General features: G+C 61.6%; 1 protein-coding gene across 1 annotated transcript in view; it reads left to right on the forward strand.

The window, feature by feature from the left end:
- Positions 1-22,907, forward strand: part of PLXND1 (plexin D1) — a 49,157-nt gene that overhangs the window by 8,326 nt on the left and 17,924 nt on the right. Inside the window, exons 2-11 of the mRNA XM_061397140.1 lie at positions 8,939-9,115; positions 11,849-11,980; positions 12,230-12,330; positions 12,414-12,543; positions 13,736-13,913; positions 14,069-14,177; positions 14,599-14,701; positions 19,333-19,437; positions 22,084-22,173; positions 22,373-22,466. Coding sequence (XP_061253124.1) covers positions 8,939-9,115; positions 11,849-11,980; positions 12,230-12,330; positions 12,414-12,543; positions 13,736-13,913; positions 14,069-14,177; positions 14,599-14,701; positions 19,333-19,437; positions 22,084-22,173; positions 22,373-22,466 — 1,219 coding nt within the window. The remainder of the gene's footprint in view (positions 1-8,938; positions 9,116-11,848; positions 11,981-12,229; positions 12,331-12,413; positions 12,544-13,735; positions 13,914-14,068; positions 14,178-14,598; positions 14,702-19,332; positions 19,438-22,083; positions 22,174-22,372; positions 22,467-22,907) is intronic.

A 22,907-nucleotide genomic window follows, 5' to 3' on the forward strand; every position in this document is an offset into this window, starting at 1 on the left:
GCATGGCAGGGAGGGGGGCTCAGCTCTGTTACCCGGCAGCCCCTCAAAAGAGATGAATCAGCCTCTTCCCCTGTCCTCCAGGAACCCCCAGATGGTCTGGCAGGAGATCAAGACAGGAGGTAGAAGACCCAAGCCAGAGCTGCATGCTGACCAGCCTCATCTGAGAGAGTCAGGGAGGGCTTCCTGGAGGAGGGGGTATTGCAGCAGAGCCTTTGACGGATAGGGCTGGGGGAGGCCTTCCAGGGAGAGGGCATGGCTGGGGCAGAGGTCCAGAGATGCAGCAGAACATGGCTTGGGTGGCTGGCAGAGATGAAGCTGAGAAGTCTGTGAGGCCTGGGGTGTAGGCCAAGGGTCTGGACGCTGTCCTGTGGGCTGCGGGGAGCCAGCAAGGCCTTGGGGAAAGAGTGAGACACGGGCGGTCTGGCTCTGGAGCAGACCCAGCGCTGCCGGCCCTGCATCAGTCCTGCCTGGAGCCAGCGGGAGCCCCCACTGGGGCTGGACCAGGTGACTCCCGAGGGCCCCTCCGGCTCTGCCAGTGGCGTGGGGGTCGCCATGGAAACCAGCTGGTCCCCTCGCGTGGGCACAGGCCTGGGAGGTCTCCTGGCACTGGCCGCGTGGATGTGGATCCCAGCTGCCCCCGGAGCTCGGCCACTTCCCTTCTCTCCAAAGCCCGTGTTGGGCCAGGGCTGAGCCCAGCAGGCCACCTGGAAGGGCCCTGGGCCGCCCACTCTCCCCGGCAGCCCTGGGTCCCCAGTGCGATGCCAGTGCCCCTGCGATCGGCTGGGCCAGCGAGGCTCGCCCCGCCCCATCCACCATCCGTCACCCTGAAATTCAATAAATCATGCGCTGGGGGAGGGAGGAAGCTCGCAGCTCCATTACGAGGCCCCACGAGGCCCCGGTGGGGCGTTAATCATGGAGCGCTTTCTGCTCTGATCGGTAAATAATGGGGGAGCGGGCCGTGGGCAGAGGCCTTGAAGCGGAGGCCGGGCCGGGCACGGAACTCAGCCACCATCGGCGCTCGCCTCCGCCCCCAGCCCCTCTCAGAGCCCTCCACCATCTGTGATGGAGGCGGTGGAGCCTCTGGAGGTGGTCAGCTCCTTGATGGGCCCCAGTTTCCCCAGCTCACAACCCAGGGCCTTTCCAGCTCCAAGCAGCCAAATTCCCAGCAGCTGTTGGCGGTCCCCAACAGTGCAGGGGGATGGCGGGACTGTGGGGTTCGGGAGCCAGCCTGCCTAGGTGTGAGGCTCACGTCCGGCTCTTCTGGCTGTGTGACCCAGGGCAAGTCACTTGACCTCTCTGTGCCTCAGCTTCCTCTGCTGTACAGTAGCAGTAGCACGTGAGGATCTGGTGAGGGGCCCGTGAGGTCCTCCAGACAGAGGTCTCTGCACACAGGAAACCATCGCCGCTTTTTCTTGTTGTGTTGCTGGTGCTACTGCGTCGCTGTAGCTGTAAAGTGGTTCCTTCCCTGTTGAGGGTCGGTCCCTGGACTGGGATGCTGGCAGCTAGAGAGAAGGGACATGTCTCCGTGTCTCCAGCACATGGGACCCGGCCCAGAGATGTTTGCTCAGGGCCCGCCCCCACCCCCCCCAGCTGCCCTGGGCTGCGGTCACAAGCCGTTGTAAGATGACTCTGGGACCCAGGCCAGCACCCCGGGGGATGGGGAGGAGGGTGTGAGTTCCAGCCTCCAGGCCCCCTCAGCCTTTGGAGGAGGAGGGCCCAGCGTCCCCAGGAGAGACAGCTGCTCCCGGCTCCTCCTGGCCCTCGTCCCTTCAGGGGAAGGAGTGGGGACCCAAACCCGTCCCCCCAGGGTGAGGAGCTGCCCCGCCCCCCCTGGCGAACCATCCAACCCCGCCAAACCCTGCAAGCCCCCGCCCCCGCCACCTTGGCCTGAATCCTGGCTGCCCATCCCATCCTGGGCTCCTCTGGGACCCGGGGGGGAGGGCTGGAAACGCGGCCAGGCTGGGCCGGAATGAGAAACAGCTTCGAGAAGGGGGAGCTGGGTGTCCAGGGGGCCACGTCCAGCTAACAAAACAAGGGCTGCTTGAGTCAGCGGCCGTGGCAGCAGTTCCCAGGCAGGCCCCGGGCGAGAGCGGCATGGATGGTCCAGCCTCCGATGCTTGACTTTGGGGAGCGGCTGCTCCTGGGGAGGCCCTCCTGTCCTCGGGCATCCTGGTCTCTGCCCGGTGGCCTGCAGAACTAATTGGGAACGTTTTAGCCCCCCAGGATTGGGGGCTGCTGTGAGCTGAGCCTCTGTGGCGGGTGCAGGGCCTGTCCCCATTTCACAGATGAGGACTTGGAGGCTCAGTGAGGGTGGGGCAGCCCACAGGGAGTTGAGAGACTTGGCACTTCAGGAGCCTCAGTTTCTCTGCCTGTTAAATGGGAACACGCCGGGAGAGTGTGCTCAGCGCCTGCACACGGTAGGTTGGCAATGTGGCCCGGCCTCTGACCCCAGCCTGGGGCCGTCCCTTCAGACTGGCAGGTCAGGGGTGCCCGTTGGGGGTGGGTGGACCTGTGGTGCTCAGGGCGGCCCGGCTGGCTGATCCGCACAGCCCTTGGCGCTGGGTGACCCACCTGCTCCAGAGGTCAGGGGGTCAGGGAGACCGAGGCGGGCCTCTCGGAAGTTTGGAAGGGCGCATGCAAGCTGTTGTGCCCGTTGCCATCGGTCGGTTTTTCCTGCCTGATTCAGGCCAGGTCGGGATAACTGCACCGTGTGTCCTAAGGGAGCCTCTGCCCACTCCGTGCCTCAGTTTACCCAACTTTCCCCCCAGGCTCAGAGCCAGGCCTCCTGACTGACTTGTCCTCTGGCCAGGTTGGCAGTTCTCTCCAACCCTGCTCCCCACGTCCCCCGCCCCAGGAAGTGAGCATCTTGACTCCCAACAGGGAGGTGCTGGTATTTCCTTTCCTGGTGGCAGGCAGCCTCCTCCTTGGTGTGGGGGCTGTTGCCAGAGCCCCCTACACCCCCAGCCAGCCCCCCCAGAGCTGGGTCTGTCCTGCCCCTTCCCAGGGCCCGCACACAGTAGCCCAGGTTTCCCATGCCTCAGTTTACGCTCTGTGGAGGGTCACTCAGTGGGGTCATGTCCCAGGAGGCCTCTCAGGCTGACATGGCTGGGAGGAGTTTGGGTTTGAGGGCCACAGGGGTGGCTTCAAACCTGGAGCCAACCGGCACCCTTGGAGGCCTTAGGGACACTTCCCCTTTAACCGCAGACCTTCAGAGGAAGCTTGGGGGAGAGGTTGCTCACCTGAGCTCTGCGGGAAGCCTGCCTTTTGAGGCTGTGTGTGTGTGTGTGTGTGTGTGTGTGTGTGTTAGTCACTCACTAACTTTGCAACCCTGCGGACTGTAGCCTGCCAAGGTCCTCTGTCCATGGACTCCTCCAGGTGAGAGTACTAGACCTCCACTGCTACTCTGCTGGGCCCTGCCGGCTCCTGCTTCTCCAGTCTTGTCCTCAGGGCACCCTCCCAGGCCCTCGTCTCCTGTCCACACTGAGGGAGAAGGAGCCGCCGGGGCAGGGGTTGAGGGGAGCCACAGGGGGCAGGCCAGGTGCACCAGGGCCTTGAGGGCCCGGGAGCAAAGTTTGGGTTTCTGTTGAGGGCACTGGGGACCCCCTGAAGGCTGTAGAGCTGTGGGAGGGGCACCACCTGCTTTGCATTTTTTCATTTGTTTTCTGATGGCCACGCAGCTGGGCACATGGGGTTTTAGTTCCCTGACCAGGGATTGAACTCGTGCCGTGGGAGTGGGAGCTCGGAGTCTTAACCACTGGACCACCAGGAAGGTCCCTCCTTTTTTTTTTTTTTAAACTGATTTAGTTACTCATCTGTATCGGGTCTTAGTCGCAGTACATGGGCTCCTTCTTGCTTCATGCAGGATCTTTTGTTGCGACACGTGGACTCTGTAGTTGTGGTACTTAGACTCAGTAGTAGCAGTGTGTGGGCTTAGCTGCTCTGCAGCCTGTGGTATCTTACTTCCCTGACCAGGGATCGAACCTGCGTCCTCTGTATTGCAAGGTGGGTTCTGAAGGATGGACCCCCAAGGATGTCCCATCTTTTTTTTTTCCCTTAACTTTTCAGTTTGGAATAACTTTAGGTTTACAGGAAGTTATAAAGACAGTACAGATAGTTCCTGCGTACCCTTCCCTTGGGTGCTAGTGGTAAAGAACTCGCCTGCCAATGCAGGAGACATAAGAGACGTAGGTTTGATCCCTGCATTGCAATGATCCCCTGGAGGAGGGCACGGCAACCCACTCCAGTGTTCTTGCCTGGAGAATCCCACGGACAGAGGAGCCTGGGGGGCTACAGCCCATGGGGTCACACTGAGTCGGACACGACTGAAGCAACGATGCACGTTGCATATAGTGCTTTGCAGTTGTGGAGGCTCCTTCTGGCTGCTGTGTCAGAGTTGGGGAGGGTCTCGGTCCAGCCCCCAGCCCCTTGTGATGAGCGCAGGCCCCCCTGCTGCCTGCTCTTCACGCCCCAAAGTGACTGTGTTCTTTCAGCTCCTCGGCGGTGAAACCTCACCTTCCCAGGATCAGGGTTCGATAGCAATCAAAAACCTCGAGGCAGGAAGGGACCCCCCATTTCCCAGACACAGAGGCCCCACAGCCGGTGTCCTCTACACCTGGGGCGGAACCCCTGGGGTTTGTAGTCGGCTGTTGACGCCTCATCCTCCTTGGAGCCACCTGCCGTGGGGCTGAGGTTCGGTGGGGTCTGCGGGCAGGAGGCGGGAGGCCTGAGAAGCAGGCTCTGGACGCTCTTGTTCCACTGGCTTCCTGGGGAGAAAAAGTCAACACAATTACAGTTGGTAGTGAAATCAATATGTCAGCGCTCTAATGTGAGAGTGGGCAGAGCTGAGCTTTGGCCCCGGGAGGCAGCCAGCCAGCCTGAGAAGGGAGGGAGTGTTCTACTCTCCTGGAAAAGAGCTGAGGCCAGCAGCCGCCTGCCGCTCATCCCATTTCCGAGAGGGATAAACTGAGGTTCTCAGAGGAACCAGAAGTAGCAGCCAGGTGCTGCCTGGCCCCGAAGACCTGTGTTGTCACACACACCGTCGACATACAGTTGACTCCTGTTTTTCCTTCAGTTCACCAGCACCCAGCATGGGCGGTGGTGTTCTCAGTATTTCTGCTTGGCAAAGAAGAAGCTGAATGCAGTCATTCACACTTTAGTCAAAATTAGTTTCCTTTCTTTAGTTAAACCCAGAGCACAGTCTCTGCCCTAAAGGAGCTTATGGAGGAATCAAAGTGGTGAGCAGTGCAGAGGAGGGGAGAGGTGGCTTTTTTTCTTTCTTTTTTTTTTTTTGAGCTGCATCTTGAAGGCGGGCTGAAAGCTTGCTGCCTGGGCACGCCCGGCAAAGGGAGCGGCAAGGGTCAGGACGAGGGGGACTAGAAGGGCCAAGGGGGAATTCGAGGGGCTCAGAGGTTTGGGAAGGGCGTTGGTTGCTGAAGGAACAGCGTTATGAAGGTTCAGCTGCCCTGAGAGGAAAGCGTGGCCACGTTTGAGAAAGGGCAGACTAGTGTGGTGGGAGCCAGGGGCGAGGCAGAGAGAGAAGTGAGACTCCAGGCCGGAGCCGCCGGCAGGAGCCAGCTCACCCGGGGCGGCCAGGAGCCAGGGAGGGGCTGGCCAGTCCTGTGCTGGGAAGGTGGCCCCCGTGGGTTGGAGGAGGCTGCTGTGGGCGCCCAGCCCTCCCCCTGCACCCGGGGAATGGTGTTGTGAAAGACCAAGGCCGAGAGAGACTCCAAGGCAGGCCGGTGCTGACGGAGGAATTTCAGGCCGTGTCACAGGGTCAGGGCAGGCGGTATTTTGGACCTTGGAGCCGACTGCCACCCCTTGGAGACCGAGTTCGGCTGAGGCCACACTCGGGCGGCCGGCCGCCAGGTCCCCGGAGCCCGCTGACCCCCTTTCCCGGGCCGTATCCCCCCAAGAGCAGAGGCCTCGCTCGCCTGCCTGGTGGACGTGTGTATCCAGCTTCCGTTTTCGAGGCGGTTGAAGCCTTGTGATTTCCCCTGGCAGCCGGGAGCCAGCTTCCCCCTCAGATCACAGAATCCGCAGTGAGCAGCCAACGGGTGACTTCTCCTTTAAACTTTTTTTTTTTTTTTATTTTTAGGATAAGAAAAAAAAAAAAGTCAGAGGAAAGGCTTTTTAGAGAATTCCTTCGGTGCAGAATTAATGGCTCTGCGCTTTGGGGCGGGCAGGCCAGAGTCAGATTCCCAGGCCGCCCCACCTGGCCCTCTCTGCCACCCTGGCTGGCAAATCACCCTGGTCCAGGTGGTTCCCAGGACCCCCCACCCTGCTGGACTGGGGACCCCCATTGCGGAAAACCCCAAAGGTGTTCCCCGGGCCTCCCAGGTGGCCCTTCCCACCCAACCCCTGCCCCCAGAACGCAGGGCGGAAGCTTGCGTCCCCTGGGCCAGGGTTTGCAACGTTAATTTTAGAACAACGTATTATTTAATGACGCCTGTCATCCATGTCCAGGAAAGAGGAGTTACGCAACCCCCGGGGAAGGCGTCCTTGTGGAAAGCCTGGGGCCCAGGTGCCCACTCTCCTGGCTGCTCGCTGCCTCACCTCTTCCCTGCAGCCACGGGATTGCAGGGGGTGGGCCCTGGGGAAAGGAGCGGGCAGCCGCCTTCCAGGGCCGTCCCCCAACTCAGGCCCTGTCAGGTAGGGTAGGTCCAAAGCTGGAAGATGAGCAAAAAATGATAAGGCAGTCTGGGTGGCGGCATCTGAGGCAGAGAGACTGGCACGTGCAAAGGCCCTGGGGCGGGACCCAGCTTGGGCCAAGGGGCAGAGACGAGGCCCGAGGCTGGAGTGGAGAGGGGAGAGTAAGGGACGGGCCCGCTCCTCAGGCCCCTGGGAGGGGCGTGAGGGAGGCTTAGGATGTGAGGCTTATTCTCAGCATCGCGTCAACCATCAGAGAGGGATGGTTTGAGACCTCTCTGCAGAGGAGACCTCTGCACCTTTACAGGGCTCGCTCTGCAGCTCTGTCCCAGGGGGAAATGTTGAGGACAGAGTCAGCCCAGAGAGCAGGCCAGGAGAGCCTCCTTTATGGGAAGACAGCTGTCTTAAGGTGGTCCCGGGGGTCCAGGTGAGAAAGCTTTTGAGGTAGGCATGATTTACCCCTAAATTCCACTTGGTAACAATCATGTCAGGGACCATCACGTCTGAAACAGCAGTAGTGTCAGTTCACACTTCCGGGGCATTTACCGTGGGCCACGCTGCATGCTGGCGCTCCACAATGAGCTGTCTTTTCCAGGTGCCTGTAGGGGAGGCGCTGGAGATGCATCAGTGTTTGTTGTTTTTTTTTTTAACATTTTTTCAAAGTTATTTATGTATTTGTTTTTGGCTGTGCTGGGTCTTCGTTGCTGCGCGCGGGCTTTCTGAAATTCGTTGTGGTGCTGGGGCTTTGCGTTGAGGTGGCTTCTCTTGTTGCAGAGCGTAGGCTCTAGACCACAAGTTCGGTAGTTGGGCCGCACGGGCTCCGTTGCTCCGAAGTGTCCGGGATCTTCCCAGTCTAGGGATTGAACCTGTTTCACCTGCATTGGCAGGCAGATTCTCAACCACTGGACTTACCCGGGAAGTCTGAGATGTACCCACTTCACAGCTTGGTAAACCGAGGCTCAGAGGAGTGACGTGACTTGCTCAGGTCGCCCCTAACTCTCCTGCGGAAGGCCACCCCGTGGTGGGTTGTGGCCCCGGAGGCCTCCCCAGCCCCACCCCATCTCTGGGCTTAGGGCTCAGCTGTGTTTATTTTTCCAAGAATGAAGGACCCGGTATTTATGGTTTGCTTTTGAGCACTAGCTGAGATTGTGTACAAAACCCATGTGGGCACATCATTGGTGGCTTCGGCTTGCAGGAAAGCACAGATAAGGGAGGAAAGCTTCTCTCTGAAGCCGTGCCATAAAGCCAGTCCTGCCCGCTTCAGTCCTGGTGGCCTGACGTCGCAGCCGGTGACCTGGAGCGGGCCACGTCCCCGCTGAGCCTCAGTTACCCCATCTGTGCCGTGGGATCTCAGAGTGGGGCCAGGATTCAGCAAACCACAGGCCTGGTGCAGGGTCAGTTCCCAGCAAACGTGGCCTGTGCTGCATTTGCTGTCGTGACTGTTAACGTTTATGCACCCATCTGATCGGAAAGGCCCCGTGACACCCTGTGAGTTTTCTCAGCCAGAATCTCCTTCTTCACCATCATGCGGACCTGGGGTGTCACCCGGGCTGGGCCCTCCCTGCTGGGTGATGCACTCTATCCTGTCCATCCCTACTATCCGCCCTCCTAAACCACCCTGTGTCCACATCCTGGTGGATTTGCACAGTCACCTTCTCAGAGGCACTTCCTGGAGGCCTGTGTTCTGCAAATTGCAGAAGAAACCTTCAAAAGGTCATCCCGCCCCTGTGAGCTGGGGCTGACGTGGATGCCAGGAGTGTGCATTTGGACACCCTTGGCCTCGACCTGCCCATCTGTAACATGGGCAGATGAAGGGATGTGTGTTGGGGCCTCAGTTTGGGGAGGCCTCAACTTTTGTCTAGTAACCTGTTGGGGAGTGGGGGTTGCTGGGGTCAGAGCAGGAATCTGGTGGAGGGCGGAGGGAAAAAAAACCCCATGGTTGCTATGGAGACCCAGCCAGACAGGAGGGACACCTCTTGGGTGTCAGGAGGTAAGTTGGGGCAGAGGCTGGCCTCCCTGGGCCTTCTTGCCTCCCTCACGTGACCCTTCCTGGCCAGCTTCTATGTACCCAGAACAGACCCCTCTGCTAGGGGTCCATGACTGAAGCCAAGGGCAGGGGTCGACCTGGGCTCCGAGACGCGCTCCTGCTTGCCTCGGGGCCTGAGCCAAGTGCAGAGCAGGAGCAGGACTTTGAAAGCTCAAAGGCGGCGGCCGGAGGTCCCGGCCAGCCGCGGGGGACTGAGAGCTGCAGAAGGTTCTGGAACCACGGTCTGACGTGCTGTCTCTCTCGCAGCTGCAGCCGGAACAGCTGGACTGTGGGGCTGCCCACCTGCAGCACCCACTGTCTGTCCTGCAGCCGCTGAAGGCCTTGCCTGTGTTCCGAGCGCCGGGCCTCTCCTCCGTGGCCGTGGCCAGTGTGGGCAACTACACCGTGGTCTTCCTGGGCACAGTCAGCGGGCGGCTGCTGAAGGTATGGCTGGGCCAGGGTGCTCGGCGGGGGTGGGGGTCCCACGGGTTAGACGGCGTCTTCCACGTCTGTTCCTTCCACTCCGGTTCATACCAGTGAGTTCCCGTCGTGCAGATGAGGGAAGCAGAGCTCAGGTGGCCTGTCTCTGGGGGCCTCCAGGACCCAGCTTCAGAAGCCGGTGGAGTGTTCGTCTCTGGGCCCTGCCACTTGGCAGGCTGTTTGACCTGGAGCAGTGAAGGTGTTCTCTCCCGGCTTCAGTGTCCCCAGCCATCAAAGGCTGAAAGTTCAGCCTCTCGAGACTCTTGCAGGGCTTTGACGGGGGGTGGGGGAGGCCACAACCCAGCAAGTAGGGGTCTCCCCTCTTCCCCCGTTTCCTCCTCCGTTCCTCCACCAGCCTCTGAGGATGCCCCAGCTCCCAGCCAAGGTGACTGGTTTCTGCAGGTAATGCTTCCCGCCCCCGAGATGCCGAGAGCTGGGTGAGAGGAGTCGGTCTCCCTACTAAGCGGCCCCAGGGGAGGGCATGGACCCTGGGCGGCCCTCCAGCCACTTACTTCCCACCCCCAGCCTGTCCAGAGCGTCAGCCGTCTGGCCTGGTTCCGACCTGCACCAGGCCCTGGTCTAATTGATTCAGATCTGATAATCCAATTCACTCAGCTTCCCCGGGCAGACGCCACAGGCTGGTGGTGAGCATTCGGGGTCAGAGTCCCAGCCTGCTTGGCCCCGGGACCCCAGTCGCTGACATCCCTGGGGGAGATCCCAGTCATGGGAGCAGGGGCAGGGGTCCCTCTCCACCTTCACAGCTTCCGTTGAGGGTCGGGGCTTGTGGTCGGGATCAAACATTTGCATGCGGCTCCTGGCTCTTGCCCTCCCAGCTGCAGGACCTGGGGCGGTTTCCCCATCTGTCCAGGAGTCTCCCCCACCCCCACCATGAAGCCGCAGTTATTAGGCGCCACTGTCTACCCAGCCTCAACAGACACATCACGGGTACCCTCACGTTTAATTCTCACATTGCTTCGAGGGAGGCAGAGCCGTGATGCCCATTTCACAGATGAGGACACTGAGGCTCTGTGAGGGGAATCGAGTGCCCCAAAGTCACATAGTGGGGAAAGTGAAAGTGAAAGTTGCTCAGTCGTGTCTGACTCTGCGACCTCATGGACTGTATAGTCCATGGAATTCTTCAGGCCAGAATACTGGAGTGGGTAGCCTTTCCCTTCTCCAGGGGATCTTCCCAACCCAGGGTTCAAACCCAGGTCTCCCGCATCATGGGTGGATTCTTTATCAGCTGAGCCACCAGGGGAGCCCACGTAGCAGGAACCAGGGTGGAATCCAAGTCCAGTCAGGTCAGAGGCTGCCCCGCCCCTCAGTCCTGACCTCTGCACTCACCACCCTGCTTCATGCCCGGTCATCTCCTGCCCACTCTCACCTTACTTGAGGCTTTGATCACAGCCCCCAGCCCAGGCCCCAGAGCATGCCAGGTGCTCTGTAGACTTTGGAAAGAGTGGAAACACGTCTGCTGGATGCCTCGGGGATGCAGAGGGCCAAGCTGCCCGGGACAGACTCTGCCAAGAGGCCGCTTGGGATGAGGCATGTCCCAGAGGCTGGGGAGAGAGTAATTGCAGTTTAGGCTGTGGGGGGCATCAGGGAGGCTGTTGTGCTGAAGACGTGGGGAGGACAGCTCCCGGCCCAAGGAGGAGAGGAAGGTGTTTGAGGCCGGAGCACAGCGGGGAGAAGACATGGGGGCTGGATGTTGAGCTGGGTTTAGTGACTAGAGAGAAGGATCGTGGAATAAGATGGGGTGGGTGGCCAGGGCCTCGCACGCCAGGCACATTGATTCCACAAGCAGGACGAGCTGTGAAAGGCTCTGGAGCCCATGGAGGAGGACTGGGGGGCTGGAGGCCCCCTCGCCCCAGCTCAGAGCTTGACCAGGCCTTGACAAGGCAACACGGAACGTGAGATCAGCAGAGAACAGCAGTTTGAGGAGTCTCTGACCAGCCTTGTCAGGTCTCTGGGGGACGTGCAGAGGGGCCCTCAGCCAGACAAGCTTCCAGACCCCAGCTAGTCCTGGTCTTTCTCCTGCCTGGACATTGGACCCCAGCCTTGGATCTGGAGTCAGATGGCCCTAGACCTCCATCGTGACCCTGAGGCATCTTCTTTTAGGACTCTTGCCAAGTCCCTTGGCTCCTCTGGGCCTCGGTTTCCTCATCTGTGAGATGGGCGTGTGAGAGGGGAGGGGTGAGACCAGTGGCCCTGCCGTCTGTCCGGGGCCTGGCCCCAGCAGCGCTTCGCCTGCATCTTCCCTAGCATGCCCCACGGCCCCGTGGGGCGGGTGCCGTCCTCAGCCCCGTTAGCTCAGAGAGGGGAAGTGACTCGGATGGCTCGGGCCTGTGCAGCTTGTAAATGTCAAGGCCAGAATTCAAACCCAGGTCCCCACTCCCTGGCATGATGCCCACAGCCTCCCAGAGAATGTTTTCTTAACTGTGAAGCCCGGCCCTGTACATACCAGGGTAGGACATGCTGGTGAGGACAGGGAGGGGGGTTCTTGGGGAGAGGGGCGCACGACAGAGAACAAAGTGTGGGGGCCGGCCGCCACCGCCAGTCCTGGAGGGGCCCGAGGCTGAGACTCCCAGGCTCAGGGCAGCCCCCCATCCCCGGGGCCGGTCCCCAGCCTGCCCCTACCTGGGGACGCCTTCGTGGTGCCCCATCCCCTGACGGCCCCCCTCCTTCGCACCCCCCCAGATCAACCTGAACGAGAGCATGCAGGTGGTGAGCCGGAAGGTGGTGACGGTGGCCTACGGGGAGCCTGTGCACCACGTGATGCAGTTTGACCCCGCGGACCCCGGCTACCTGTATCTGATGACGTCCCACCAGGTGTGTCCGGGCCTCAGCCTGACGAGACCCCAGGATGTGCTGAGCCCCAGCCCCTCTTTGCCTCTGCACGAGAGCGGCTGCTCCTGCCAGAAGCATCGCCCCCTCCCTTCCGGCCTGCCGTGGCCTCTGCTGGGAAGGCTCATTCCCCGCCCCACCCCACGCCGTGACAGCCTCAGTTTCCCCAGCCTCTCCCGGCCCTCGCCTGGCTGCCCCTCCCCTGCTGAGCTGGGCCCCCGCCTCTGTCTGCAGATGGCCAGGGTGAAGGTCGCCGCGTGCGCCGCGCACACCACCTGCGGGGACTGCGTGGGCGCGGCCGACGCCTACTGCGGCTGGTGCGCCCTGGAGACGCGGTGAGGCCCCTGGGGCGCAGGCTGGGCCCGGGAGGCCGCGGGGGTGGGGGCGCCCTGGACCCTGACCTGCGCCGGCGCCCCAGGTGCACGCTGCAGCAAGACTGCGCCAACTCCAGCCAGCCGCACTTCTGGACCAGCGCCAGCGCGGGCCCCGGCCGCTGCCCCGCCATGACCGTCCTGCCGGCCGAGATCGACGTGCACCAGGAGTACCCGGTGAGAGCGGGGGGCCAGGACCCCAGCTCCGGGCTCAGGGGTGCGGGTGGAGAGCAGCCCTTCCCCTGGCACCCAGACCCGACAGGTGGAGCCTCCTGGGTGCGGCGCCCCAGGGACCTGGAGGCAGATGGTGAGAGCAGTGCCTGGGTGCTCGTAACATCCCCGTCATACAGATGGGGAAACTGAGGCACAGAGCGGTAAAGTGACTTGCTCAAGATTATACAGTGAGGAAGTGCCCAAGCTGGGAGTTGAATTCAAGTAGCTGTCCCCCTGCCCCACAATCCATGTCCAGGAGTGCCTAGGCGTGCCGCAGCCGGCTCCCTGCTTACCTGTAGCAGACAGCCTCGGTGCAGGGGATTCCAGGGGGCAGGAGCTGAGAGACAGACAGGCTTGGGTGCCCCCCACTCCAGCCCTGCCCTCAGAGCCTTCTCTGGTGCAGACATCCTCATCTGTCACGTGATGGTTCTAATGACCGACAGGAGCTGGGGCTCCTGTGCTCCCCACTCCCCATTGTTATACATCACAGTCCTGCACTTATGCCCTCTGGTCAAGCAGGTGGTCCGGGGCTTTGTCCATCTGTTCATTCATTTATTCATTCATCAATAACAGTAGGTGTTATTGAGCTCCCACTCTGTGCCATGTACAGTCCTGGACTTGGGGAGACAGCAGTGAACAAGAGAGGCAAACCTCTGGTCCTCGAGGGGTGGACACACTCCCAGAGGAGAGAGTGGAAACAAAATAAGTGCTGTGGAGAAGAAGGAAGCAGAGCAGAGGACGGGGTGCAGAGCGAGCAGCTTGGTGGGGGGGTAGTATTGACATTTTACATCAGGTGGGGGGCTCACTGCAAGATGGCATCCGAGCAGCAATAGGAAGCCAGTGTGAGCATCTGGGCAGAGGGACCCACCAGTGCAAAGGCCCTGGGGTGGGAACAAGACTCACGATTTGAGTGTTAAGAGGCTGGCATCCAAGGTCCATGGGCCAGATCGTGCAGGGCCTCTGGCCCCTGTAAGGTGGTCGGTTTCACTTTGCAGAGGAGGAAACTGAGGCCCACGTAGGCTGCATCACCGGTGGCCCTGGAGTCAAAGCCACTGACCAACCTCTTCTCCCCAGGTTCCAGGGTGGGGGTGGGGCGGTGCGAGGCGCGGCCTTCCCCCACACCCTGCACCCCCAGCTAAGGGTCCCTGGCCTCCAGGGTATGATCCTGCAGATCTCGGGGAGCCTGCCCAGCCTCAGCGGCATGGAGATGGCCTGTGACTATGGCCACGGCATCCACACGGTGGCTCGGGTCCCGGGCCCAGCCTTCGGCCACCAGATCGCCTACTGCAACCTCCTGCCCAAGGATCAGTTCCCGCCTTTCCCGGCCCACCAAGGTAGGCACCTCATGGCCCGGGGTGCAGGGACAGCTGATGGGGGCCTTTGGCTGGTGGACTCTCAGGCATGGGGGGTTCCGGATGGCACAGCCGCTGGTGTCGGGCCCCCCGTGTCCCCTTGTCCTGCTGTCCCTGGACGCCCTGCTCTGTTCCAGACCACGTGACCGTCGAGATGTCGGTGAGGGTCCGGGGGCAGAACATCGTCCGGGCCAGCTTCACCATCTACGACTGCGGCCGGGTCGGGCAGGTGTACCCACACACAGCGTGAGTGGGGTGTCGGGGCTAGCTTCTGGGGTGGGCAGGAGGCTTTGCTCTCGGGGAAGCCCCCTCAAGAAAAATGATGGTGTCGCAGAGGCAGGCGGGACCCTTGGCTGTTCACCTGACGGCTCATTTGTGCAACAAACTCTCATCACCCAGCGTGCCCGGTGTCTGTGAGCACCCAGGCTAGTCGAGGCTGAGAAAAGTGCTTTGATTACGCTTAATTTAGTCCCCTGCTTGCCTATCTCCTCCTTGCATACCTCCTGCACTGGGGAGCTCGTTACCTTACAAAATGCCCAGCCCCGCTGGGCAGCTCTGATGTTGAGCAAGACCTCGTTTCACTGTGCTGGGCTCTGTGTCCCAGGTCCCCGCTGCTGGGCACAGGGGTGGGGAGCCAGGCCGCTGAGGGGAGGCCCCTGTCTTTCAGTTGCACCAGCTGCCTGTCGGCACAGTGGCCCTGTGTCTGGTGCGCTCAGCAGCACGCCTGTGTCTCCAACCAGTCTCGGTGTGAGGCCTCGCCAAATCCCACGGTAAGCCGGGCCCAGGGGTGCCCTCTGCCTCCACTGTTCCTTTTTTTTTTTTGACACGTTGAGAACATTTCCGTGTCATTACATTGTCTTTCTTGGCTCCAACTTTAACCGCCGCCATGCTGGGCTTGTCGTCACAGTGCGTGTAACCAGTCCCTTTGCCATTCTCTTCTCCAGGGGATCTTCCCAACCCGGGGATTGAACTCGGGTCTCCTGCATTGCAGGCAGATTCTTCACCATCTGAGCCGCTAGGGAAGCCCCTCCAGTCCCCTGTTGGTGGACGTGCTGAGCGTACCTCTTTCTTTTTTGCGTTCTGATACGTGCAGGGCATTGCGTGGCCTTGACTGTCCTCTGGAGACCAGTTCTTCAACGGGTATTCTGGGGTGAAAGCCCATACTTTCAGCTCAGCTGACCCCCAGAAAGCCTGCACCTGTTTACACTTCCAGCCTTTTAGGACAAGGCGCCTTCCTGCACATCATACTCATTTTCAATTTTAGCTTCAACGTTTTCTGCGACCCTCATGGATCAGGGAGTACCAGGCTTGGGCCTTGAATTGGCCCCTCTTGTTGGCAGCCCGTGTTCTCCCCGCTTCCCCAAGTCGGGCTGAGCCGAAAGACCCCAGCCTCCGTCTCCCACGGGCACTGGGCCCCAGGGCTGGGGATTGCTGTGGCTCTCACAGGGTGGAGAAAGCAAGTGACCTCTAAAGCCGCAGGTTCCCAGGTCCTCCTGTTCTGCCGGCCTGATGGTGCCCTGAGCTAGGGGACAGCATGCCATCAGTTACACGGGGCGGGCGTGTTGGGGAGGGTAGGGGACGGGCAGAGACACAGGCCGAGGCACCATGTACCTTGCTGCCGGCGGGTTTGAGTGTGGTCACTTATGGGGTGGCCTCGTGTCTTCACCCAGAGAGCCACTATGGCTGTTGCAGCCTTGTGCCAGGGACAACCAGACGGGACTCCTGAGACTGGTTGAGGTGGGACAGCTGGACTGCAGTGGGTTCCAGGGTGGGATGGCTGGACCGGGATGGTGCCAGGTCATATGCCAGCTTATCCCCCGTCAGGCCCGCCCGCTGGATCTTCCGTCTCGTATCAGGGCCGTGAAAGGCTCGGGGTGAGGTACCAGGTTCTCGCCTGCAGCTCATCTCTTCAGGAAAGGGGAGTTCCCAGCCATTTTCCAGATGGCACAGTTGAGGTAGTCAGCGTAACCCCCAAAAGCCCTGGCTCCCAGCAGGGAGGTCACTGAGGCCCGTCCTGCATCCCTAGGAAGCAACCCTGGTGCCCGCTGGGGAAGCAGCCGATTAGACATGGTTCTGCCCTCCCCATCATGAACGCAAGAGCCTGAGGCGTGAGTCGTGGCTGTGTGACCCCGGGCAGGCCGCCACACCTCTCTGTGCCCGTCTCCCTGTCTATGAAAGGGGGCCTGTCTCAAAGGGGGATCTGGAGCGACACCAGGTTCGTACCCGACACACCATGGGTGGCCCCTCTGCTGGGAGGACTTCTCTGGGAGGGGAACCTCCTGCCAGGTTCCGGCAGACGCAGAGGAGCTCGCCAGCCTGGAGGTGTTTCTGGGGCAGTGCCCCCAGGGACACCCCTCCTCCCCGCCCCACCCCCCTGCCCCGAGGTCTGCAGGTCAGAGATGCGTTGGGGGTGCATAGAGGGCCTGTTTCAGAGGATTACGGTAGCCCACTGGGAGAAGAGGCCGCCCCCGCCCGGGCCTGGCCTGCCCTTAATCCGGCGTTTAATTTAGAGCCAGTCTGTCGTCGGTCGTCTTGGAGGCTGCAGGGCTCAGGCCAGGCCGGGGAGGGGTCTCTGGGCAGGCGTGAGCCAGGGACTATGTCTCCTGACTTCCCGTTGCCTCATGGGCCCCAGAGGAAGGAAGTGGGGGGTACAGGATGCTGCAAGGAGGGCTGCAGCTTTTTTCCAGGGAGGGGAAGGGAGTGGAGAAGGCTGCTGCGTCCGCCCCTTCCAGTTGTCCTGGAGGAGGCGGCTTCTGCAAGGCAGGGTGACCTTAGGCCTTAGAAGCGGCAAGGGTTTGGGCAGGTGCCGGGGTCAGGCTCCCTGGGTGGGGGGAACCTGGGTGGGAACCTCTACGAAGGTGGCTTCATTAGGAGCTGGTGGAGAAGTCGGTTGGCAGAACGTGGAGAGCAGTGTATAGAAGGGGGGCAGGGCAACGCATAAAGGCAGGGAGGGAGCAGGTTGGGTGGGTTCAGCGGGGCCACTCAGTGCTCGGCCAGGTTGGGTCCCGAACTCTGAATCCTCGCACGTGGAAAGACCCTGGGGGAGTCTGTGAGCTCCAGTGCAGAGTCAGGTGCAGTCAGGCGAGGCCCCGCCTTGGATGCACGTGCTGGGCTGACATCTGGGCTTCCTGGGGCTCCCGCCTCGCTGTCCCCCCAGCTCCTGCTCTCCCGCCTTCACGGCTCTGCCCAGAGTCGGGGCCGTGGTTTCCTGAGCCTGGAGGCTATTCTCTGGCCAAGGGGGAGAAGCCACTCAGCTTGTCTCCAAGGCTTGGATGGTTCAGCTTGGAATGGGACAGGAGGCCGCGGTGCTCTGCGAGCCGCTGGCCACGGCCGCAGCAGAGCCAGTCGGCCTGTGTGAGTGCAGAGTCCCAGGGGCGGCATCCCCTTCGGGCTCAGCTGGATCCCAGCATCACCAGGCCCTCCCCGCCCCTCCAGGTGGCCTCCGCGCTCCGGCAGGCCCTCCCCCTTGGCCGCAAGACGCCTTAGCAGCCCCGGGTGGGGTCCTGATCCCTGGCAATCCCAGGAGACCCTCCTTCTCGTTGGTTCTGCAGAATTTTTCCAGGGGAACTGGGTCACATCCACTCCCCGAACCAATCGTTGAGCCCAGGACAGGCCTGGGTGCCTGCCCATCCCTGGGGCTAGGGAGGAGGGTCAGTCCTCCCATACCACAGGCCTGGGGGGCGGGGAGATGCAGGCACACTTGGACCAGCTGTCCCCAGGGGAGATTAGCGACCCTCCGGGTGGTGCTGAAAGAGGGCAGAGGCGCACCCACACTCTCCCAGACTTGCCCACTCTGGAGAGTAGGTACAGGCATCCATGGTGGGTTATGAGGATCTAGGAGAGTAGGGCCCTCGGGGATGGTCCCACGTCGTTTCCTCTGGACCCGCACGCCTCCAGCCCCTGCTGGCCACCTTCCCTCGGCTGGGCCGGAGCCAGGGTCGCAGCCGCAGGGCCCCCGGCCAGCTGTGAAGCGGCCTGGCAGCGGCAGTGAAACCCGATTGGAAACATGTGGGTTCCATTCCCCGAAATTCCACGGGGCTTACACATGGGACGGCTCAGGACAGCAGCTCAAGGGAGGGACGGCCTTGCGTGTCACACAGCAAGCCGGACACCAGCTCCTGCCTTGCAGCCCTGCAGCGTTGGCCGGGCCGGGCGGCCTCCTTGGCCCCTATGGTCGGCAGCAGGCAGCGCTTCCGGGGAAACTCATCGTCTGGGTGCAGTGTCTGGCCTGGGGGTCAGCAGCAGGGTCTGCCAGTGTGCCCGTACTGGGCACACCACTTTGTTTCTCTGTGCCTCAGTGTTCTAGTCTGTCAAGTGGGTATAACGGTGGTACCCACCTCACAGGGCGTTTGGGAGGAGGGTTTGGTGAATTAATACAGCACAGGGTGCTCAGAACTCTCCAGGTGCATGTGGAGGGCTGTGGGCGCCGGCCGCTAACCACTGTCGCTATCGTGGTCGCTGTTTATGACCATGGTCAACGATAATAAGTGAAGCATTGGTGTCCCTCAAGCTCTGGTTTCATGCTGGGCCCCTGAGGTTCCCCTCAAGGAGCTCCTTGTCTGATTAACAATACTGAGAAAAGACCCTGGGTCCCAGTCTCTCACCTTGGTCCTCAATCTCAGGCCTCAGTCTCTGGCCTGAGAACCCGGGAAAGATTGAAGGAAGGAGGAGAAGGGGGTGGCAGAGGATGAGCTGGTTGGTTGGCATCATCTACTCAATGGACTTGAGTTGAGCAAACTCCGGGAAGTAGGGAGGGACAGGGAAGCCTGGCATGCCGCAGTTCCGGGGTCGCAGAGAGTCAGACACGACTGAGTGACTGCACAGCAGTGACTCCACACCCGACGCGGGAACGCGCATGCCCAGGCCTCCAGCTCAGGGCTCGTGATGCGTCCGGGCAGTGGGGAGGGGTGTGCAACCTCACACCCTGTTTCTCATGGGCCTCTCCGAAGTCTGTGGTTTCCTCTTTTGTGAATCATTCATCGTGTGTCCATCTGGAAACTGGAATTCCAGAGCTGGAGGGAGCCTCAGAAAGTGAGTGCAGTGCCTCATTTTACAACTGGGGAAAGATGAGGCCCAGAGCCGGGGAGGTCTCCCTGCAGAGGCTCTCCGTGGCGTGGCCATGCGGACTCGGTTCCACTGGGCAGGTTACTGCCTCTTTCCATGCCTCAGTCTCGTCTGTGAAATGGGGCCAATACACCTTCCCGCTCGTAGGATCAGGTCAGGTGGTGTGTGGGAGGTGGTGGATGCGGCTGTCATTTTATTAGTAGCGTTTCCTCACTGCATGGGCTGCCCAGCGCCTCCCCAGGGAGATGGGACTGCGCCGGCTGGCTGGGGTGGTCGTGAATCCCGTCTCCTCCAGAATGCCCCAGGTCAGCCCCGCTTCCTTGTGTTTTGACTGCAGAGCCCTCAGGAGTGCCCGCAGATCCTGCCCTCCGCCCTGGCCCCCATGCCCACCGGCGGCTCCCAGAGCATCCCGGTGCACCTGGCCAGCGCCGCCTTCTTCCAGGTAAGCGGGGGCGGGGCCCACCGCCCATGCTCTGCTTTTCCACTTATTTATTTATTTGGCTGCCTGGGTCTAAGTTGCAGCGTGCAGGATCTCTAGTTGCGGCACGTGGGATCTAGTTCCCTGACCAGGGATCAAACCCAGACCCCCTCCATTGGGAGCTCGGAGTCTTAGCCACTAGACCACCCGGGAAGTCCCGTGCTTCGGTTTTCTTCCTCTGAGTTTCTGGGCTCTGTTGGAGAAAGCCCTGCCCTGGTTGCACGGAGGTAGGGGGAAGGAAGGTGGGTGGTGGGCACAGGCCTTGGGGACAGCCAGCTGCCCCTAGCTCCTGCAGGAAAGGAGGGTCTGGCCGGGACCCCCAGACCCTCTCCCCTGTGACGCCCCCCAACAGGCCCAGCCCCTGCCCAGTGCTGCAGCCCGTGGGTGACTGTCCATGTGCACCCTGCCCTGCCCCTAGGCTGGGTTGTGACCCTGGACATACCCCCCACCCCCTAGTTTGAGGCCGACACGTCTTCCCTGGAAAATGGCCTGAGACCCCCTTGGCCGCCCCATCCCCATCGTCCCGGTAGGGAAAGCAGGAGGGGAACAGACGCCTCCAGGGACATGGCATCGGGCTAGACTCGCACCCTAGCCCTGGACTCCTTGTCCAGTGCTCTCCCCCCCCACCAGCCTTCCCTGCCTGCGCACCACCCACCACCCACCCATCTGGGCTGGGGGAACGGAGGCCGCCCCTTGCTGGGTCTCTCCTGGAGGAGCGTCCTGGGTGGGAAGTGTTGATGAGTCCTGGACGCCTGCCAGCCACCCCCTCCCCAGCTCTCGGGGACTCACCATCTGTCGCTTCACCGGGGGAGCTGAGGCCCTTGACGACTTGTCACACGTGGGGGCCACGTGCCGGGAGCCTCGTCATGGCAGGGGATGTGCCCTGTGAAGGGCTGGGGGGGCTGTGCCCTTGGTCCTGGGGCTGGGGTGGGGGCCGTGCCCTCAGTCCTGGGGCTCCTCCCTGCGGTGGTTAGGGCAGAGCTTCTGGGGCATTCGGAGGGGGGAAAGGCCATGCTGCTGCCCTGGGCTTCCGGAGCCTGGGTCAGGGAGGCCCAGGGCTTGAGTGTGGGTCCTGCCTCCTGCTTTTGAGCAGAGTGTAATTGGGGGGCCCCCGTCTGCCTTCCTGGGGCCTCAGTGATCCTGGCCCGCCTTCCCCTGGGCCTGCTTCTGACTCTGCCTGGGCTCTGCAGCAGCCCAATCCACAGAGCTCACACCCGGCAGAACCCCAGACAGGCTGGCCGGCTGCTGTGAGCCCAGGGGCTCAGGAGACCCAGCTCAGCGTGGCAGGGATACAGGAGTTCTCAGCCTGTCAACAGCCACTTCCCTGTGTTAGTTTCGTAGTGAAGCGGGGAGGGGGCAGGGCCAGGGGGTGGCCGACCTGCTTTCTCCTCAGGGTAACACATCTACCAACGACAGGGACATAAACAGGAAGTCCTGCCACGCGGCTGGCCTAGCCCTCTTGAAACCTGGGTTTGTTCACTCAGCAAATATTTACTGATGGCTGCTCCCGGGGGGCCTGTGCTGGGCTGAGGGCAAGATGGCATTGGGGAATTGGCCCTGTTTATTTCTCCCTGCCGCCCCCAGCAAAGCATTTATTGAGCACTTCCTGTGTACTGATCTCAGCCAGCATATATTTGGTGCCCACAGTGTACAACCCACTAAAGACACATGGTGTCCAGTTTCCTTAGAGTCCTGCAGAGTAGGGGAGTCTCTTTCCTTTGCTAAGTTTAGAGACCCACACAGCTCAGAAGAGGAGCCACCTGCACAGAGTCACACAGCTAGGAGGTCGCAGAGGTGGACTTCGGACCTGAGTGGGCCTGTGTTAAGGTTGAGCCTGAGCTCTTTCAACTGCCATCTTCCTGGAGGTGTCAGAGGGCCCAAAAACCCAGCCCCGCCACCTCCTCCCCAGTGGGTGGAGAGACAGGTGTAGACAGAGCCTGGGCAGAGGATAGGGGAGGTCCTTGGTATGCAGGGTTGGGGAATGCTGTCGGAGCTTAATGAAGCCCCCCAGCACACACCCTAATATTCACTGCCAAATGGATGGATGCTCAAGTGAGGGGTGTCCCCATGATTTGGGTGAGGGGCGGTCTGGGAGCCTTTGTTGGAACATGGGACATTTCAGCTGGATTTTGAAGGCTGTGTTGAGGTTTGCTGGGAGGGAAGCATGGACTTGGACAAAGGCTGAGGGAAGGACGGCGTGTGCATTGCTGACCCGCGTCCTGTGTGACCTGATCCCAGGCCGTGGGGGGTTTTGAGGCTGCAGGGCAGGCGGAGTCTCCTGGGATGAACCTTGTAAGTGTCGGTCGTGCGGAAAAGTCGCGGCTTTACCAGCGGAGTGAAAGGCCCCGGGGTGAGGCCGCTGGAAGCTGTCGGTGAGGTTTTCAGAGGTGTGAGAGCGTCAGGCCGGAGTTCTGGGTGTTCGTGTGTACCCCCCACCCCACGCCCGCCCCCGCCTCTGTCAGATGTTGGGCCAGGAAGGAACGTTCTGGAGGAGACGCAGTTCAGGGAGAGAGCCCCCGCCTGCGCCTCGGGACAGCAGTCTCTGGCGTCCTGAAGAAGGTGGGGGGCGGTGGGTGCTGCTTGGATGCCCCTGACCCCCGTGTCCCGCAGGGTGCAGCCCTGGAGTGTAGCTTCGGTCTGGAGGAGACCTTCGAGGCTGTGTGGGTGAACGAATCAGCTGTACGCTGCAAACACGTGGTGGTGAGCGGCGGGGCTTCACGGCGGAGGGGAAGGGCAGGCCGGCCCGAGTCCAGATACATGCACGCCTTCCTTTCTGCCTCCGCTTTTTGGTCCCCTTGTCCCCAGTGGCCCTGCCTTCGTCTCTCCCCTGATGTGCCTTCCCCCCAACAGAGACCCAGACAGCGTCCACACCCATCACGCATTTCCCCATCTTTTGCAGCTGCACACGACCCAGAAGAGCCAGGTATTTCCACTCAGCCTCCAGCTGAAGGGGCGACCGGCCCGGTTCCTGGACAGCCCTGACCCCATGACAGGTAGGAGGTGCCCCCCAGCCTCCCATGGCCGCAGCCTTGGGGGGCTCCATCCAGTGCTCGGGTATCCCCCCACCACTCCCTGACACACGCTGTCTCTCAGGTCCCAGCCCCGCCTCTGCCGGCCTGCTCACTTCGCACCTCACTGTGGAGCCGCTCCTCTGGGCTGGCACCACACCCTCGGGGCGTCCGCATGCCCGTGGCTCTGCCCCCCCAGCACTCACCTGCCCTTTCTCAGCCTCAGGGTCCTCCCGTGAGGCACAGGCCCGGTTGCAGAGGCAGGGGCGAGGGTTTGCTGAGACGATACATGCAGGGCCCTGCAGGGCTGTCTGGGACACAGTCTGCGCCCCTAGATGGTGGGGGGTGGCCGTGCTCTTATTACACGTGTCGAATCAACTCTCCAAGGGCCTGTTTAGCAGGAGGGGGGGGCCTGTGCACATCCAC

The sequence above is a fragment of the Bos javanicus genome, chromosome 22 (genome assembly GCF_032452875.1).
Source record: "Bos javanicus breed banteng chromosome 22, ARS-OSU_banteng_1.0, whole genome shotgun sequence".
Lineage (NCBI taxonomy): Eukaryota > Metazoa > Chordata > Mammalia > Artiodactyla > Bovidae > Bos > Bos javanicus.